This window comes from Topomyia yanbarensis, chromosome 2 (genome assembly GCF_030247195.1).
Source record: "Topomyia yanbarensis strain Yona2022 chromosome 2, ASM3024719v1, whole genome shotgun sequence".
NCBI lineage: Eukaryota > Metazoa > Arthropoda > Insecta > Diptera > Culicidae > Topomyia > Topomyia yanbarensis.
In genome coordinates, this window is record NC_080671.1 from 245,907,265 (window position 1) to 245,928,587 (window position 21,323).

At 40.3% G+C, this 21,323-nt stretch overlaps 1 protein-coding gene across 1 annotated transcript; it reads right to left on the reverse strand.

Moving 5' to 3' along the window:
* Positions 1-4,698: 4,698 nt before the first annotated feature.
* Positions 4,699-7,901, reverse strand: LOC131680212 (uncharacterized protein K02A2.6-like). Its single transcript, XM_058960932.1, has 4 exons — positions 7,383-7,901; positions 4,983-7,297; positions 4,822-4,937; positions 4,699-4,742 (listed from the first exon to the last, which is right to left on the reverse strand). The coding sequence occupies exons 1-4, from the start codon at positions 7,899-7,901 to the stop codon at positions 4,699-4,701; spliced, it is 2,994 nt and encodes a 997-aa protein (XP_058816915.1).
* Positions 7,902-21,323: the final 13,422 nt, after the last annotated feature.

Below are 21,323 nucleotides of genomic sequence, written 5' to 3' on the forward strand. Positions count from 1 at the left end.
TAAAATTTATTTCTTTGGCATGATATAAGGCAAATAAGCTTTCAGCAAGGGGTGAGTCGCTTAGAACAATGTGCCGATTTAGCATCAAAAGGCTGAAAATCAAAAGGCCGAAAAAAATGAGCCGAAATTTCAAAAGGCGAAAATTCAAAAGGCCTTATGCTAAAAAGGTCGAAAAATCAAATGGCCGAAAACTTAAAAGGCGAAAACTCAAAAAGCCGAAAACTTAAAAGGCCGAATCTCATAAGGCAAACTTTTTTGATTATTCGATTATTTCACATTGTGTTCTTCCTGATTGATTCATCGCCTCATGTTTGAGTAAATCGAGCAATCGGGCGGATCACACGTTTACGTACGAAACATTTCCAATACAAAAGAAGGATTAATGCTCTAAAAATCCACCAAACCCTTTGTCAAATTGTGCATTCATTGCGATTTTAATTCAGATTCAAAGATTGTTCGAAAGAAAGAATCATCCCCTATGTTTGAGTACACTGCAAATAATCCGCACATTGAATTCAAGTTTTCAACACTTAATTTTGCCGCATCTGTCTTGACACTTAGATCTCATGTGTCAGACACTTATGTTTCATATGCATGGTTCATTCAAGTTAAGTGTCTGACAAACGGTTGTTAAATATAATTCATATAGAATTTAAGTTTGCATCAACTTGAATATTATCTTATTTCCTATAAAAGTCATGCAAAAATATGTTGATTTTTAAATGGAAGAACATAGGTATCTAAATGATTTAAAGATTTTTTTTTAATTCCTTAAATATTTTTTTATTTGAATTTAACTGAATACATTCTGTAAAAAAAGAAAGAATGCGTATGTTAATGTTATACAAATTTTACATATATTACAATTAACAAATATTATTAACACCTAACCATCGCTTCCTCCAAGTTAAAAAATCATCTTCTGTAAAGTCATGGACCATCGATTTCGTTTCCTGCAAATACAAGCTTATATATAAATAATGCAAGCAAACATTTTCAGCATTTACTTACCATCCAAAATCTTCCAAATATGTTTATAAAACTTACAATTAGGTATTTCCGCTTGTTTTGAGACTGATTGTGGAACAGTGAAATTATAATGGTTGTCAAAAACATGGTTTTTATGGGCACAACATTTATGATTTAATATGCCGACACTTAAAATTTAAATGTGATGACAGTCGAACAAGCCATCGGGTGGCACACATATTTTAAGTGTACTATTTTGTTAAAGACCAAAAAGAAAGTTATTGAGTCTTCAGCGTGATTTTAAACTTAAAACTTATGTGTCGAATCTCTTCGAAAGAAAGTGTACCTTATTTATAGTGATGAGCAAAACATTTCTGATTCAATACGCTGACTTTTAACATTTAATTGTGATAACACTTAATGCTGCCGCATTTGTCAAAACCATGGATTCCATGGGCAAAACATTTATGATTTAATACCCTGACACTTAAAATTTAAATTTGATGACAGTCCATCATATCATTGCGCGGCACACTTAAATTATAAGTGTAATTCTATCAAAGGGCAAAGGGAAAGTTCTTGAATTCTCAGTGTGGCTTGAAACTTTAAAATTATATGTGTGTATATCTTTGAAAATATGTGTAGATTATTTGCAGTGTAAACCGGGCTGCCGAAGTGATCACAAGTGTGCGTGCAAGAGTTATTTGGCATACAGATTCAAAGAACTGCTCATATTTGAAAGAAGGAATCAATCCCTATGTTCGAGTAAACCGGGAATACGAACAGTTATGCAGTTGTAAGCAACTGGCATGTAGCTCAAATGTTTGAGCATAACGGCAACTTCCTAAATATTTAAATAACTTTATATGAGTTTGTTTACCAATAGTAGTAATATTGTACTTGAACCAAAATTTATTAGATTATTCTTCTTTACCAATTAATAAAAAACATTTACGCCCAATGTGGCTACGCCACATCGCTTCACGTCGCGTGTTGTCCGACATCACTGTCGCTCCGTCGGACTTAAACTAATTTATAGCTCCTATGTTTGAGCAATCCGGGCAAACGAGTGGATCACATGTGTGCTTGCGAGGGGCCGCCGCTTCCGACGGCGGGTCGGCGGCCACCTCGCCCGGTGGATCCTCAGCGGCTTTGCGCCGCTACAGATCCTTGGTATCGCATTACACTGGCTTTGTCCCAAGTCCTAGAGCAGTGTAACAACTGATGGTTGAATATATGTAAGTTCATTCAATAAATCATCGTTGCGTTGCACTGCGTTGCGTTGTGACGATGATTTTGGCGGATTGCACACTGATTTCATCATGTTTGACTGCTGATTATCTAATAAGAGTTGCTTAGGAAATAGTAAGTAGAAATTCATACCAATCCGACCCATATTAAAACCTTAACAACAGGATAGCCATCATTGCCGGCCGCCTCTATCTCCATCGTTCACGGGGAAGGATAAAGGATAAGGTAGACGGGAAGTGTTGATGCTCCACCTACTTAACGGAAGGGCGACGATTCATCAGACTCTTCCATAGGTGTCGCGGAGTTGATGGTTTGGAAGGGTATAAGGTCTATGGATCGATCCAAGCAAGCGATGCGACCTGTAAAACATATTTTATTAGGTCGATTGTTTAGTTAGTCTTCGGTAGTTGTTTAGTTAGTCTTCGAGTACACAATCACTCGAAAAAAAGATGGGTAGGTAATGTCAGAGACATAACCGAAGTGAAGTAGAATACACATAGGCTGTTAATTCGAATGCTGCAATTTTTGCTACCTTCTGCATTAAAATCAGCTATTTCTATATTTCTTATGATGTATTGTGCCCCGTTGTTGTGGTGCATTTTACCTCTGCACATGTGTGTTTTGGCCTGCCCATTTTTCAAAGAGCAATTTATAATGATTTTGAAAAATTGAATATTTTTCATGTTCCTGAATATTTTGCAAAGCGATTGTGATTTCAGAGTAACATGTTGGCTAAATGATATCATTAATTAAATTCTCCCAATTGATGATCTTTAGCTAAGTTATGATTATATTTTCTTAGGGGTGTATTTTATCCCATCTACCTCTACGTACGCTTGCATTACATTCACATAAATCACTTGTGACGCGTTTGTGCAAATGAAATCTTGATCATACCTTGAAAATTTCAAACGTGCACCCGAGACACATGCGTTGCAAAATTCAAATGTTAGGTTTGTTCCAAAGTTTCGAGTGGGTAATTACCAACTCGATTATTTTCAAGTGGCTAGTAGTGTTGTGGGCCGTGTTCGGAGGTGACCGATAGAAAGTTCACACGACCCATGCATTAAAACATATACTTTATTAAAATATTACGCGGACGAAACAGAGTGGTAAAAATACGCGTGTTACTGCTATTGAACTATATTACATTCTGACTAGCTAACCGGATGCTGTTCGGTGCGTCAACTGAGTGACAGGCGAGCTGCCACCAGTGAGCCCAGCAATTCCTATTGAGTTGTAGGGATGTCCACGTCTCCAACATCTCCCCTCCTAATACAGCTGATAGGGGTCGAACCATTGCGGAGCTCTTCGGACATGCGAAGAGCGGCGAGGTACCTGAACAGCTGAATCGGCTTCATTTGCAGATTGAAACTTGGCGATGGTGAAGATGAAGAAGACGATACTGATAACTGTGACGATGACTCCGATGATAAGGTAGGCCTTCTCACCAGAGTATTTGGTGTTGACGATGGTCTCAAATTAGAACAGCTTGTAAGAGGTGCTACTGGCGTTGAGTGTGCTAATGGATCCGTTGTGCGACGAACCAGAAGATTCCATGCACCAAGTAGAATGTTGAGTGGAAGTTTCGTACTATCTGTCGATGTCGATACGTTGAGACTCTCTGATACTGCGCGATATCGAAGCTGGTTATCATGGGACCGAACAAGCCTTCTACTATCGAGAAGAACGTTGTACATTGCTCGACCTACACGTTCGAATGCTGTTCCTGGATCCCAGTTCCATTGGTTCTTAACGAAGACTTTTACGTACACCGGATATTTCGCGTTGAATTCAATATTGAAAGTCCGGCTCTCGCTCGGCTGTTCAAACTGCACAGATTGATTCTGGTGGAGGACGGAGTAGATCCAAACTGGTACGGATCGGACGACCGAACATGACTTCTGCTGGTGATTTTCCATCCGAAGAAAAAAAAACAAGGTGTGCTCCGGTAAGTCAGCAAAAATGTACTGAGTGGTTCACGCATTGTCGCTCTCCCCTCCTTAATCTTCTTTATTGACCGTTTGAATGTATCCTCAAACCGCTCAGCTTGACTGTTCGATTGTGGGTGAAACGGCGCTGTTGTGAGATGCTCGATACCGTTATCCGTACAGTAGTATTGAAATTCTGCACTGGTGAACTGTGAGCCGTTGTCGCTCACTAGCGTCTCTGGCATTCCCAAGCATGCGAACAGTTCTCTGATGATTTTAATTGTAGCGGCTGTAGTGATGCTGCGAGTCTGCACAATCTCAGGTCACTTCGAAAAAGAATCCACTACGACCAAGTAGTATTCCCCGTCGATCGGTCCAGCATAGTCCAGATGTACACGCAGCCACGGTTTTGTTGATTTAGGCTAAGACAAAGGCGCTGACTTCGGTGGCGTTTTCGCAGCCGTCGCACATTGATGGCAGGATTTCACATAATCAACAATGTCGTTATCGAGAGTTGGCCAATAAACATAAGACCTGGCAATCGCTTTCATTCGCTGGATTCCAGGGTGGCCACGATGAAGCTGCTGAAGACTGCGCTTGCGATGGGGCGAAGTAATAACAAGTCGATCGCCAAATAGTACGCAGCCTTGTACCGTGGTAAGTGACTCACGTCGTGCATAAAACCGCTTGAGCTCTGCATCAGTAACGGTCTCAGGCCAACCGTTAATCAGGTATCGATAAACTGCTTTGGTGATAGGATCGGACTGTGTAGACTGTTGTACGATTCTAAAACTCAGAGGGAGAACGGTTAGTGTATCTTGTGTAACTGACCTTAAGTCATTCTCCAAAGCGACCGAAGCAATCACGTAATCTTTCTCAGGTCTGACGTGTTGGTTGATCAGACGGGAAAGTATGTCAGCATTGCCGAATTTCGCTGTCGGGACGTACTCGCTGGTGAAATCATAAAGCAATAGCGTAAGAGCCCAACGTTGTAACCGGTTCGATGTGTAAACGGGAATTCCTTTCTTCGAACCAAAAATCCTCAGCAGCGGCTCGTGATCAGTCTGAAGATGAAAGCAACGACCAAACAACATTTTGTGAAATTTAGTCACTGCAAAAATTATTGCAAGTCCTTCACGATCGGGCTGACTATAGTTTTTCTCTGCTGCTGTGAGTGCTCTGGAGGCATGTTGTACCACCTTGAGAGTACCGTCCGGAAACTTGTGTGATAATGTTGCATCGACACCAACAGACGACGCATCTGCCGACACAACTATATCAAGCGCAGGGTTGTAGTGTGTCAACAGTAGATCGGATTTCAACACCTCTTTAAATTTGTTAAATGCCGCTTGGCATTTTTCCGTCCACTCAAATTTTGCATCCGCCTTGAGCAGCTCATCAAGAGGATACCGAAGGGTGCGCATACTAGGAACAAACTTGCCGTAGTAATTTATAGCTCCTAGGAAAGAGCGAACACCGGAAACGTCAGTGGGCGGTGGCATTTCGTTGATGGCTTGAACCTTTGATGGATCCGGGCGAAGACTGTTGCGGTCAAGCAGATGACCTACATATTTAATTTGCGGCTGAGCGAATATGCACTTTTCTACACGAATGGTAAATCCAAAATCGCTGATCCTTTGAAACACTGCTTGAAGGTTCGCCCAGTGATTTTCAGGATTTACACCACCAACGACGACATCATCTAAATAACCACACGTATGAGGGAGGCCTGTCAGCATAGTATCGATAAGTTGCTGGAATGCTCCCGGTGCTGCTTTGACTCCCGGTGTCAGACGGTTGTACCGGTAAAGTCCCCGATGGGTGTTGATGGTTAACAATTCAGGGCTGCTTTCGTCCACTTCTACCTGCAGAAATGCATCCGACAGATCAATTCGGCTAAACACTGTGCAATTAGCCAATTTGTTGAACATTTCTTCCGGTAGCGGCAACGGATATTGATGCGGTTGCAGGGCATTGTTGAGACCGATGGAATAGTCACCGCAAATACGAACAGATCCGTTCGTTTTTCGGACGACAACGATGGGAGCTGCCCAATCCGAAAAGTCTACCGGTGTGATGATTTTTGCTCGTTCCAGTCGGTCGAGTTCGTTATCCACACTGCTATTTACCGCATAAGCCACTGGACGCTTGGCACGAAAAACTGGAGTTGCACCAGGTATCAGTTCCAATTTCACTTTTGTTTTCGTACACAACCCCAGCTCGTTCCTAAACACAGTCGGGTATGCTGATTTAAGTGACTGCAAAGTGACAGAAGGAACAGTGACGTTGTTGCAGTACGTGCTAATGGGCAGTGACCAGAGATCGAATGCATCCATCAAATCGATGCCAAGAAGGTAAAGTGGTTTTTCAACAATGTAAAACTGACCGGTATGTTGTTTGCCATTGAACGAAATATCACAACTGAACTTAAACAAAAACTGCAAGCAGTCGCCTGACGCTGTTGCGGCTTGTTCGTTTGCCGGTACTGTGAGTGGTTTACCTATTTTCTCCCACAAACGTTTCGAAATGATGCTTATGTCAGATCCCGTGTCCAACTGCAGACGCACATTCACAACGTTCAACATCACTGTAACAAAACTGCGCCTTTTATCGACGGTATTAATCACAAGACTTACGCTTTTTGTAGCACACGATCCCGGGTGCTTTTTGTTTCGACTAGCTTTGGATGTTCGCTTGGCAGTGGAACAATAACCCTCACGGTGTCCGACAATACCACAATCTTTGCATTTGTGGCTCCTATGAGTGCAGTCTCGAACGAAATGCATTCCTCCACAGAACCAGCAGGGCGTTGAGGGAATGTTTTTATCGGGTCCGGCTGTCTCCACTGGCGACTTCTGTTGATGTTTTGAAAATTGTTTTCGCTTGATGAAATTTACCGATGACGATGATGCTGATGACTCGATCATTGCCGTGTCCCGCTTCAGGCACAACAATCGCTGACAATCTTCCGAAAGATGATCGAGAGTAATGTCATCGCGTTCCTCAATTTTTGGCAGTAGCCGCGTTCGTATTTCGCTGTCTCCTTCCGACGCAGGTCTTGTTGATTCGACAAGCATATGTGACGTAATCGTCGGTCGGTTGTTTGGTAACCTGCAAACACCGATACCGTTTACTGATGACGGACTCTGCAGCGCCAAAAAGGATTTTTAGTTTTTCAATTGTATCAGTAAATTTGTAATCCTTCGGCAATTTCGGTAGGATGTAACTTACATATATTCCGTGCTCAGATGATCCGAGTTTTCGCATGAGCAAGCGGACTTTCGCTTCATCGTCCAGCCGTGCAGCATCTTGCTCGAACAAATTGTCGTATCTGCCGTACCATGCAGCGAAGGTTATGTTTCCATCGGGATCGTAGCGAAACTCTTTGATATTGTTTGCTAGTGAATCGAGAATCATTTCAGGGTTTGGAGGGACCTGAATACTGATTGATGAGATGACACTCCGGAAGAAATCTTGCTGCTGCTGCATTAACTGTTGTTGCTGCTGCTGCATGAGTACCTGTTGCTGCTGCATTAACTGCTGAAAGAGCTGGTAGGATTCTTCGGCGGAAGACGACTTGGTACTTGAAGATTGCTGCGCTGATGGTGGACCGTTGAAAAATGGAGCCGAATGCCGCTGATGATTTTGCTGCATTCCCGGGTGTTGTGGGTTTACTCCTGGCGGTAGTGGACCGCCTGACAAGCCGTTTCCCGGCTGATGCTGCTCCGGATTGAGGTTAGATTCTGCCATGCTTTCCGTTTACACGTGGGTGATAAATATTGGCTTTCGATTGCCAATATTACTAAGTTCTCGTCGCCACTGTTGTGGGCCGTGTTCGGAGGTGACCGATAGAGACGATTATACGACCCATACGTTAAACCATATACTTTATTTAAAATAGAGACGCGAACAAACGGAGAGGTAAAAATACGCGTGTTACTGCTATTGAACTATATTACATTCTGACTAGCTAACCGGATGCTGTTAGGTGCGTCAACTGAGTGACAGGCGGGTGCCACCAGTGAGCCCAGCCTATTGAGTTGTAGGGATGTCCACGTCTCCAACAAGTAGCAAGGAGCTTTTATTCTCAGGTGATACGATCCTCGAAATCGCCGATCAGCCATGTTGGTTCTAGAAACGACAGCTAACAACATTGTTTACTACATCCCCATGCATGTTTGCTTGAATTTCGGTATGTAAACAAAGTTGTTCGCAATTTACCTTACTCCTCACCTAGTTACTGCCAAAGACGAATCACGAATGGATAGTACTACCTTTACTACTCATATTACCCACCGGCCCTGATTATTGAATATTTCATTACACATATGTATATGGGATCATTACACATATGTATATGGGATCAAAATGCATTCACTTGCTGAATATTTTTAGAAATAGGCCACTTTAAAGTATGGCATGTACAAATAAAGTAAATTAAGGGCCAAATCGGATAACAAATAGTTTTTGGACTTACTGTAAATTGTACTTACCTTACAGTTAAGAGCCAGCAGAAGGGCATTTGCACGTGGAATGTCAGCATTAGAGAGTTAAGACGAATACCCTATACATAATATGTTCAAACCTTCACCAAGCAGGTTTATTAGCATGGAGTTTTCGCACTAATTCTGCAATTGCCACGTATGATAATAACCCACAACGATTGTAGTGCCAGGCAGCGATGCCACATGTTTTTTATGAAATGTCTGCAGAAGAATAATTAAAATGTCTGTAAATGTCTCTAGATAGTAGGATATTAATTTAAAAATAGATTGAAATTAGAAAACTATTAATGAAGGAATCACTCGTAGTCGAATACAGTTATTCTAGTAAATTTTGCTAAATACTATTACTCTTTTAAAAGTCTGTAGATTTCGTGCTACGTCTGTAGGAGGCTATCAAAAGTCTGTAGAATTCCAACATGTCTGTAAATCCCGTCGTACATGCAGCAGTTATACAATTGAACTGTGTTTATAACAGCATATACATAGATGATATGTGAAAAGTTATCCCAGTTTGCCCCGAGTATCAAATCAACGGCAGAAACATATTATATCAGTATCCAATAAGCCAACATCATTTCCTTCACACAACACAACAACCAATGCTATTAAAATCATCATCATCAATCATACTACCGCTTTCCAAAGAAAAATTACCCAAATGATGAATTTATCTGAGCCCGCCACGCATAATTTAAAAAGTAAGAGAGCGGGGTTTTTCGCACTCAACCACCGACAAAAGTGCGTTCTGCTTTTTATGCGATGTGCGCTGATCATTGTATGCACGCCAAGCCTGTGCATCATTGGGTGGAATGATGCCTGGCGGCAGTCATTGAATATATTCCAAACGAAGAGTTTGAGCTGACACAAAACGTAGCAGCTACTACGAGGTCAGAAAGCAAACTAACGAATTTTTTCTTATGTGCCGTTTTTATACTTGGCGAAGTTCATTTGATAAAAAAAAAATTAAAGGGTTGTGTACAGGACACGACCACGGTGACATTAAAAATGTAGCTTTTTTCAAGAGCGTGCAAATGAATTTTATCTATCACACATATCGACTCACGTTCTTGTTCACTCGCCTGTTTTCATATGTTACAATTTGCTATATACCCTCCCCATCAAAACATAATTTATTGAAGGTCTTTTAACGGTAGTCTATTAATTAATCAAGTATCTCACTAGGTGATTGGCATTATTTTGCTGACCCACACACCAAAAAATTCTGAATTTTATCGTTGATGTAATTGCAAACATGACACAATTTAACAAGCCGTAATTCACTAATTGACGAAAAATAACCGTGTTCCGTTTAATTTTACATGAAACATATATTTTACATGCTCAATGACATAAAATTACACTTACTACCATTCAGAACAACGCCATATGTAAAGTAAAATTACGTGCTTTACGAAATTCAATGTCATGTAAAATTGGCATCAAACGTAAAACTAAGTCATTTTTGATGCTGGTATATGTCAGGGTCAGGAGACGTAAATTTACACGATTTTTTCTAGGTGTGCATCTAGTAAAAAAAGGCTGGTTTGCTAATTATTAAAACGTGTTATAACTCTGTAGTGTAAACATTGTATTATTAAACCAATTCTGCAGCGTTTTATGTAATATAGGTGTTTTATGTGGTAATAGGACTGACATAATTATATCTTCAGTACAGCGGTTTGTTTCATAATTTAAAACAGATTTATTTTAAAATTTAAATTAGTATACCCAACCGTTCTATTTGTTGTATACTTTAAAACGCAATTAGAACTGTGTTTTAAATACACAGGGTAGGACAGATATTCTGACTGGATAAACTGGGAAAACAATTTTAAGTCCAGTAACGCTTAAGACATGGCTTGAATTTGAATCGAAAAAGAACACCCGCTTCAACTGCTGCTGGGACGGTAAGTTCTGTTTTAAAATTTTCCGTTGTGTGCAGTACGAAACAAAAGTGTTTGAAATTAGAAAACAAAAAGTTCTGCTGGTAATGTGATTGTTTCCGATGCAATTACACTCAGATTTTTCACTCAGGGGATACAGGCCGTGTAAATGAAAACCGCGTAAATTTAAAAAAAAAACGCGTTAATGAAAACCGCGTAAATTTCAAAATCCACGTAAAAAACCTGAGTGTACTCTGCTATATAAAATACTACGCTGCTGAACAGTGCAATAACTACAAAAGCACGTTGTCAGATGCCTTACTGATAAAAAACATATAACCGAAATATGAAACATGAACACCAATAGGCTCTTTACCCTACGCAGCTACAAAGCGCCGTAAACATGGATTAACAAGTTACAACGCACACGCATGCATAAAATTAAATATATTTTTTTCAAACGCAACACTCTTAAGCAGCACACACCGTATTGAATTAAATCCAAACCACCCCGTCCACCCACTTTGCAAATCATTCTGTGACACCGTGCTGGTACCCGAAAAATCCGCACACGGCCACCGCTACCGAAAATGCCCAGACGCTGCAGCCATGATCTTACCCGTTCGACATAAGAACAAAAACTGATTCAAACGTGTACGCGTCACCTCTATTTATAAACTAACCGTATATGGTTTAGTCACTTAGGTGCGAGTGTGTGCAAATACCAACGTTGCCGAAAATCTATAGCGCTTATTGCATCGCCCGGAGAAGATGTTGCTCTTATGGGATAAGAGCAACAACTGATTTAAACGGACATGCGTTGCTTCTATTTATGACTTTTCGTGTGTGATTGAGCCACTAACCTACCCTCTAATGACGGCTGTGTCTGAGAAATCTGCCTCACGAATGGTAGTTTTCCCGTTCTCCGTGAACTTTTTAATTTTACCAATTTTTAAAAGTCTACTTTTATTGGGCCGATATTAAATTATTACCAATATTTAAGTTAGGTGTTTCTGAATCGGTTGGTGTATGAATGATTAAAATCCATCTAGTAATATCGGAGTTATAAGCGTGCAAACCTTACATAGTTTCGTTACATGGGAGATAGTTTAGATTTTAGAATGACACCTAGCCCCAGATAGTGGAGTAAGACATTTTTAATGTCAAAAGAGGCAGTCATAACAACACTCGCTGCTTGGTTGAATTGTACGGACCAATCAGCGCAGATAATTACCACCTTGCCAATTACATTATTTTCGTTATCTATAATAGACGTACATTTTACGGGATCGATTACAATATACGTGCACATATTTCCGATCAGATAGTGCAAAAATATAGCGATTTCGATCAGTACAACGGAAGTTAATCGAATTTGAAGACTGGGAAAATATCTCAGCAGAATTTTTTGAAAAGGGACCCCCATATTGAAACGTTAGAAGTATTCTACTTCAAAAGATCTTGTTTAGTTTTTGGTTCTTTTTAAACTCTATGCAGCCGGCCACCGAGAGTATCCTATGTTCCCTAAACAAAAGCAATTTGAACTCCACACGAATAACGAATAACGAACACTGAAGGGAAAAATAAAGGATTGTTAACCTGATGCACGGGCTTGTTAGCAATAGCGGAGCTTTTAATTAGGTTCATAAAACCAGACGCGGTGAATTTTCAATACGTATTGACCCGTGATCATCGATACTAGTCAGATTAAAGTCTTATTGGGGCTAATTTCCGATCAACTATTCATTTTTACGGCAATGTTTTCTCGACTAGATCTGTTCGCAACCTCTCACCCTAAGGATCAAATGTCTTCAAAAGACTTATACTCGCGTGGAGGCATGAGATAGGAAACTTGTGAGGATTTTGTTAGCCCACCGTTTGACGACCGTAAGTTCATTCAATAAATCATCGTTTGAAAAACTTCACAAAATTTCGAAATTCACAATTCGAAAGAACAGCTCTTGATATAAGGAAAGATAATAGGATAATTTTAATTGGAATTAATACAAGGCTGTATGGAAAACCAAAACTCTGGCAATCATAATAATAACGGCCAAAACGAAACATACGTCTGGAGGATCGCAGTTTTACACTATATTATACTATAACGAAAATCATAGCCAAGTATCCATAATTGCAAAAATGAACAAGCATAATAATTTCAAAAAGGAAACTCAAAAGAACTTCTCATATTTAAAAGAAGGCAAAATCAATTATAAAATGTATTCACTCGAAATATAATCAATATCAGGTGATGGATAATAACACATTATTATCATTGCTTTGTTTGTTTTGTTTCGTCCGATAAAAAGTTTGCCTTTCAAAATTCTGCCTTCTGAAAAGTTTGCCTTTTGAAATTCCGCCTTCCAGAAAGTTTGCCTTTTGAAAGTCCGCCTTTTGATTTTTCAGCCTTTTGAATTCGGCCTTATGTAATTTCGGTCTAACGATTTTCAGCCTTACGGCCTCGACCCCAATGTGCCATACACACTGTATCACTTACTATAACACGATGTGTGACAACTCAAAAACCGTCAACAAACTGTATCATAGCAACCATTACTTTTGTTTTACTGAACACCATGGCACATTGCGGCACAAGCTACCACGCTTTTTGTTTGTGAGCACAATTCGATTTGTGCTAAGCGACTCACCCCTTGGCTTACAGGCTATCGTCTCAAATAAACATACAATTACGAATACAAATAAAAAAACAAATTTTCATATTTATTATTTGGGGGAGCAGGTATAGCGTAGCTGGTAAGTCGATTGCCTTGTACACAGCTCACACGGTTTCAATTCTATGCAACGCAAATTTTAAGGAAAGCAAACCCATGTCATTGTTTTCATTACATTTGAATCATGAAAATTCCAAAATCCAATTTCAAGGTTTTGCTCTTGTTCAAAAGAAGGCCAAATCACATAGAAATTTCCAACAATTAAAATTTAGAATATCCTAAGGCATTTTCAAAAACTAGTGCTATAAACATATTACAAAGAATGAAAATCAAACATTTCACAAATATTTTCAAAAAGTATGTATATTTATAAGAAGGTAGTATCTCAGACATTCACTTATTTTAATATTGTTTTTTGTAAGCCTTTAGTGGGTGTCTGATGTGGTAGGTAAAAATCGAATATTTAATATTCGCTTCATTGTTAGTATTGAAGCTCTAGAATCTCGCACAATCTCGGTGTACACGCTGATTTTCTTTCCATTATTTTGAAGAAAAGCGAGCAAATTTTACTTTAAAATATGAAATTTTTGTTTTCATGATCCCATTTGCTAAAAGTTAAACTTTTGACGTAGGACTACGTCTTTGTTTTCGATATGGGGGTGCACTCTGCAAATTCTACAAAAATGGTATGTAACGAAAAGTGGTCCAATTTTAAACGCATATAATTCAGCCATCTCACGATAAATTTTCAATTTTTTTGAACAAATCGCCCCGAAATACTTCTAAGAATAGATTCCAATAGATAAACCCAAAGATTTTTGATATCATAGTATTAAAAAATTAAATAATATACAACCTTGTCAAAATATCGCGCATTAACACACAGAAGATAGCGCTTCCCAAGCCCTGTACGACGGATTGGTGTACCTAGCGCGCAACGCTTCTATGAATGACGTCATCATCGACTATTTAAAGAACGGACTTGGCCAGACACGCTCAGTTCCCTGTTGAACGGCTGGCGAAGCAGATCACTGCGCTGTGTTTTTGACAGCCAGTGTAGCTGAGCTAGAAGTCCGTTACACTGGCTGTGGAGGGACGCTACCCTGTGTCGTCCAACAGTCGACCGCTCCAACTGCTTCCTAAATGCCGCTGTAATGTTGCCAGTAAATTTTTGGTTTAACTAGCACATGTATTTGCTATTTGCGCTTGAAATTAAGTAATGTAGTGGTAGTAATAAGCTTCCCATTTTGGTTTAAACGCAAGGACAGTTTGATTAATTAGTTTAGCTCATCTGAGCAATTTTATCAATTCTGTAATTTAAAAGGAATTTTACGGAACTTGGTGAATTTAGCCCCACTTGCAACTGGTATAATCAACTTGCATAAAGTGTTGCATAACGCAGGGCTGTTTTTTTGGAACAAAATCATTCAGCCCTTCGCTCTGCAAAATCACGATATTATGACAGATGGGCTAAGCGCGGCCGTTCCTTTCAATCATGAAAGGCCGCGTGGAATTTTGGTGAAATGCGCTAATAGTGTCGTGGTGGTACTAGTTGTCTCTTTCGCTCTACCCATCATCATCAGCGTTGACTCATTTTCGCTTGGGTTCAATGATTGGGGCGAATGTGTTGGTGGGTAGGGGAACTGGCGGTAAAATGAACACGTTAAGCAAAGTCATTATTTTCTAACTAATAAGCGAATGAGATATTACAATCACCTTATGTTTCTTGTTAAGACATATTTTGTACATATCTGGCAAAAATACTTCGTCATAAACACATTTTTTCAAACATGATTCTTGATTTCTAAACATGTCCAAAAATGAGACATGTTTATAGCGAGTGGGTAAAATGAACATGTGGCGGTGGTAAAATGAACAGCTTCTGGTGACCTGCAAAATGTCCTGTATGTATGCAATGCGCAGCGTTGGAAAACATTTTCCGATCAATGCTAATATCCCAACAAATCATGAGCTTTGCATACACACAGGGCATTTTGCAGGCAAAAAAATTGTCACGGAAGAATTGAACTTTCATGACGTAATATTAACCATTTTACAATCCTGTGGCATCGAAACACATCTACAAACTTGGGGTTATCCATGGGTGTTTGAACTTTTAGGATCTGTTTGAGAGCAACTAGAAAGCTTTTTCTATAGATGAGATGTGATTATATTGTCTAAAATTTGATTTTTCTTCACCGGTCCGGGTGTTTTCCCACAAACTAAGTACTAAGAAAATAAATATTTAACATTAAGTAGTATAGTCCTACGTCTACAGTTCGTGCAACTCCATAGGGCTACCCCTTGTAGTTTTTTCCTATTTTTTTAGTTAATTGAGTCTATGTTTACAAATCTAAACTTTAAAAATCTTTGTGGAGCTTGGGTTGCTTATCTATCCTTCCGGCCATCATATCGTATAGTAGATTCACTTAATATGTGTATCTACAAATGCGATATGATATCTGTGTGTGTGTATGTGTGTGTTAACTATCCTAACTCCCACTAACTGGTAGTGATTTACAGAAAAAAAGATGTTTGCATGTATTTTAACATATCCTTGCAAATAACTTGGTTCGTGTACAGCACCAGACTTGTTCCGAGGTCATCGTTCCATCAACCAGCCCCGCCTTACTGTAATGTTTGTATCAAATGGATTAAAGCATTACAATAAGACTTTCGATTCCTTAAATGAGGTAAGAAAACGACGCGTATTTAGTGTATTTATTTGATTTTTGTACAAATAAATTAGAATATGTCTGTAGAAAAATATACCAGCTTTTATATTTCCTTCCTCATCTCCTACTTACGCGAGTGATTGATACTTGCTTATCCATTTTTCGTCCCATTCCAAACCTTCTCCAGATATCCTCAAAATCTCCAGCTTCTTTCTCACGTATCAAACAACCCGAGCAATCCTTTCTCTTTCTCACATTTGCAGCTACAGCGCAATCCCTCCTTCAGTTTCCGCTGGTTTCTTCAAAACCAGTTCCCGTATGGTATATTGCTGTGGGGTGGGTTGGCCATCGACACCCGTCCATCGCCCTAAAAGCTACCTGTTCCTTTATTTCGTTGTCGGCTGAGACTGTTGCTTTAAATGGGTAGGATGATAAGAGAAACAGGGTGAAAATAGGCTCACTCACTACCCTATACATCCAAAAATCAAATAAAACGATCTCACCGACAATCAATCAGTCTATCCCGGTCAAACCATTCGGAACTTGATTCGGAATCCTGAATGGAGTCAGTACGGACTCCAGCTCAAACGCAACAACCGATGCCGAAACCGATTGATTCGGAATCGGTTGCTGCATCTGAGTTGGAATCCATTCCGACTCCATTCAGAAATCCAAACCGGTTCCGGAATGGGTTTAAATGGGATGCCTTTCCTTTGCGAAATTTTCTCCTCTATCATCGATCAACCAAAGCGATGAACCTTAAAGTCAGGTTTAGATGGCGCTGCAGGCACTGAGTAGAACGAACGGGAGTGTATTTTAGTGGCTAGAATCACACCCGTACCTGGTAAAATAACGAAAAAAAATTTTTTGTTAAGCTGCACTATTCTCGCGACATTTTCACCAAATAATACACAGCTTAATGGTAGACACGACCTAGTGAATGGTTGGTTTCGTTTTTCGATAAATTACACTGTATTTCACTCAAAAACTTTAAAAAAGTTTAGACAAAAACAAAAACACCTTCTAGCGACTTGGCTGTGCTGCCACTTTCTACAAATGCGATATGATATCTGGTGCAGAAAGTGCACTAATTACCTGGCAATCTTCTTTCATTTGATTTTCTGTTCAGGAAATCATTTTCCGTACCCAAATATCACATGTGACGCCAGTGATAAATGGAGAACACCACGAGGATGGTGAAAGAGCAGTGGGTACAAGGCCAAGGGCTTTCCGGATGATACAAAAATGATAAGCAAAGGGAAAGTAAGGATTATGTTCGGGGTCTGGAAGGATAGCATTTATTGTTTTATCATGTGTTTCTCTTGCTACAGTATATGCATCTCGGTGCAAGAAAACGTGACGGCCAAGGAAACGGAAATCTAATAGCCCAAACAGATCAGGAACAGGAAGGAGGACTACGAACAAGAAAAGAAAAAAATATGAGAAATCGCTTACTTATTTATTACAACTAAATACTTATCACAATTATTTTGCTTTTCTTGTCTCGTTTCAGCAAACCTAAATCTCTCTACTCCCTCTTCATTTTCTGCCTCCGACTATCCTCTATGTAATGCATCTGAAATTTGTGGGACAGGTTAACAGCAGGCGCCTGCTTGTGGAAGAAACTGGTGTGCTATACGGACTAGCACATACGAACAGTTAGGCGTTGTAGGTCCTCATCTTGACAGAGTCTAGATGGGCGGATGAGCGTCTGCAAGGGTGTGGGCAGAGAAATGACAATGACATTTTTTTTGTTAATTGAGTCTATGTTTACAAGTCTAAGCTTTGAAAATCTTATTAAATTTCCTGTTTCAGACAATTTTCTCATGAGTTTCGTGTCATATCCGCTCGTCTACTCATGAAACGCTCGTATTGTATGGCGTGACTGAATTATTTTTTATCTTACACAATTAATGCATAAATAAACCTTAACATTACACAAGAGGTCAATTGTTGCCTTGCCTTCAAAATCGTGAAACAAAATTACTTTCGGTTTGAGTACTTTACAATAGACGCCAGATCTTCATAAAAATCAACCAACGTATTCAGAGCATTGATAGGGTAGGGGAGCCCGGGGCTAGTTGGCGGTTGGGGCAAGTTTGCGGAATCTCTTTTTCCGTTTTTCTCGGTTTCTATTAGACATATGGCGCTGCTTCTCGTTGTGCACCTCAAGTATAATGAAACACATTATCCAATGCGTTTTTGTTACAAAACATTTTGTTTTGTAGAAGTTCCTTCCCCAAGGTTGAGGGGTTTGACGGTATTGCAAACATCATCAGGCATATTGCGTGCATCAGCGCTAAAGAACAACTGCTTTAAGATGGTTATTGCATTACGCCTCGATAGTGGTGCATCGAGGAGACCGAGAGAGCTTATGCGCCTTTTTATATTCTATGTTTCTTCATACTCTACACCTGCGCATACAAACGCTCAACCACTGGTCTGTGCGCGGTAATGTGCATTGACTGCCATTGTGTGCCGTGTTTGCAAATATTGTTCCACAATTTGATGACGGTATTCGTGGACGGGGCTCACAGTGGGAGTCATTGTGTGTCCATTTATCGGTCGAATTCGTCATCGTGCATATACTAATTAAATTAATTTAATAATTAAATTAATTTGATAAATACATAAGTAGAAGCCTATTAGTTGTCGCTTTGTAATAATCGTAGTTTTGCGTACTAGTATACAATTGTTATGTTCTAGTCGTATGTCTATCTGTGTATATGCTCGGAGTATTTGTGACAGTTGGGTCAGGGAATGGATGCAGAACTGGCGTGTATGATAGAATAGTGGCTAATACTTCTGATGCTCAATTTGTGCATTTGGTTCTGTTCATTCGGGAAAGTGTTATTGGATAAATTGGGGTAGGGGAACATGGGGAGACTTGACCAAATTCTATTATTAGCTATGACGTGTTCTATGAGGGTTCTAAAAATTTTTCAAAAATATTTTTATATTTTTTTCTACTCCTTAAGGTAATTTTAAAAGTTTAGTATAAATACTTTCCTAATTGAAATATTCCGTAATTAATAAATTTGTGTTAAATGATGTAATTTTTTATCAAACTTTGTATGGACATATCTACTCGACTAATAATTACTTTTTAATTACTCATATATCATCTTATTCCTTATGAAGTGATGGTTTGACATAAAGCGGAACATTGGAATAGTTATTAATAACATTTGCACGGCATTTTACGCAATAACTCACGTTGGGGAGACTTGACCAAGTAGAAATAAGCTTAATAAAGATTCAAAATTTCTGATATTTACTATGCTGTGGTACCTACTGTTAATGGCAAAATATCCCACCACAAACATCAGTCTATATCTTTTAAGACTAGTAAACAAAGTTAGTAATATTATGGCTGATTTCGTGACGTGCGAATATGTAATGTAAGCAGTAGAGTTAATCCTTAAAAGGAAATTCGTAAAAAAATCGAAATTCATAAAATGTAATCCTTTTATATTCTTTACTGGTACTTAAGGATCTCGACAATGTGTAAAAATATTTTTTGATTTTACAAAATTCTCTTGGCCAAGTCTCCCTAGGCCTTGGTAAAGTCTCCCCGCTGTGGGGAGACGACCAAAAAACTCATCTCTGAAAATTTTTTATAACTTTGGAAAAAGTAAACCAAAATTCTGAAAAAATCATGAATACGCACAATACTGCTGCGTATTATGTTTAAATCAGTTTTGAAGGATTGAAAACGTTTTTAGACATTTACGTAGGTTTAACTGAAAACCTAGTCAAGTCTCCCCTACAATGAATTTACCGACGTACGTGAGTCATCCATTCCCGGCCAGCATAGCATGATGAAAGTCTTTTTTTTTATACAATGGAGAAGACCTTTATGTCCTAGCCCGGTACACGTGCTATTGGTAGGGTCCAATCGACCACACGGGGTGCACTGGGGGCGTGTCGGACTCGAATGGTGACCAGCCATTAATACCGACTAAACTCCATTGGGCTCCGCCATCATTCCTCCCAAGAACTACCTCTCGGTATTACTTCTGGGGGGATGGCTGTACTAAATGTACTCATTCACTCTCACTCACGCGTTCATACATCCTGTATGAGGCTTACTTGGGTGCTCTCTCAATCGCACTTTGATTCACTCTCAAACACTCCCACATGAGGCTGACTTTTTTGCTCACCTTTTTCGTTCCTTGCGAGGCTGACTTGTGTGCTCACCTTACTCATTCCTTGCTAGGCTTACTTTTGTGCTCGCCCCACCCATACATGTGAGGCTGACTTGGGTGCTCACCCTATCACCTGATTCACTCTCAATCGTGCCACTCTATTGTACCTTTGTCACTCCCCCTGGCATCCCATGTGGGACATTTTTCTTAGGCCCTACTTCTGACATAACATGCGAGGCTGACTTGTGTGCTCACCTTTTTCATTCCTTGCTAGGCTGACTTTTGTGCTAGCCTCTACCATACCATGTGAGGCTGACTTTTGTGCTCACCCTTAACATGCCGTGTGAGACTGACTTGGATGCTCATTCTTTCACTCCTCTGCAACGCCATGAGGCATCGATAGCTAAGTTCCAACATACTACGCTACGACCCTCCCGTCTTGGCATGAGGCAGTCCACTTATACGCCTATACACTCACTCTTCTGTCTTGCTTCGGGGTGGCTGGGTTTACCCCTTACGCGGTTGCCATTCGCTGCGCCAAACCTGCCTCGGCATGAACAGACCATTCACTCCCTTTTTTTGCACTTGGCCTTTTTCGCTCCAGCTAATCAATCACTAGTTAGCCGTGCCCGTCGTCTGTTGCTCGGTTCGCCAGATTACCTGTAGCCTACTGGCAATCTGGATGGTAGCAGCCGAGACTGCGTTCCACTTCTCCACCGATTGACACATCCGCTGAATAAGGGTATCAGGGGTTGTGTCCCAGCCACAGACGTCAAGCATTGCTCTTCTTTCGACGTCGAACCGATGACATACGAACAGTATGTGTTCGGCAGTTTCATCTACACCTGGGCAGTCCGGGCAGACTGGGACCTCCGCGTGCCCGAACCTGTGGAGGTACTGTCGGAAACAGCCATGGCCTGACAGGAATTGTGTCAGGTGGAAGTGAACTTCCCCATGGGGTCTTCCCACCCAGCTCGATATGCTAGGTATCAGCCGGTGGGTCCACCTACCTTTCGAGGAGTTGTCCCACTCACGCTGCCATCTGGCGACCGAGGTCACCCTGGTGCGCTCGCGGGCTCCCATATTTCCACGTAGCTCAAAGCACCCATCTTCCCGAATGACCAGCCCGACTGGCATCATGCTCGCTATCACGCAGGATGCATCGTGTGATACCGTGCGGTAGGCAGATATCACTCTGAGGCACATCACGCGGTAGGTGCTCTCCAGTTTCTGTAGGTAACTGGTTACCCTCAGTGCTCTTGACCATGACGGGCCGCCGTATCTGA

Bases quoted from the DNA above. Each gene is read 5' to 3' on its own strand.
- LOC131680212 (XM_058960932.1), bottom strand. From the start codon at position 7,901: ATGGCAGAATCTAACCTCAATCCGGAGCAGCATCAGCCGGGAAACGGC. The intron at 7,298-7,382 runs GTAAGTTACATC...TTGGCGCTGCAG, and splicing joins CATCTGAGCACGGAATATAT to AGTCCGTCATCAGTAAACGG. The intron at 4,938-4,982 runs GTCAGTTACACA...TCTGAGTTTTAG, and splicing joins GCTTTGGAGAATGACTTAAG to AATCGTACAACAGTCTACAC.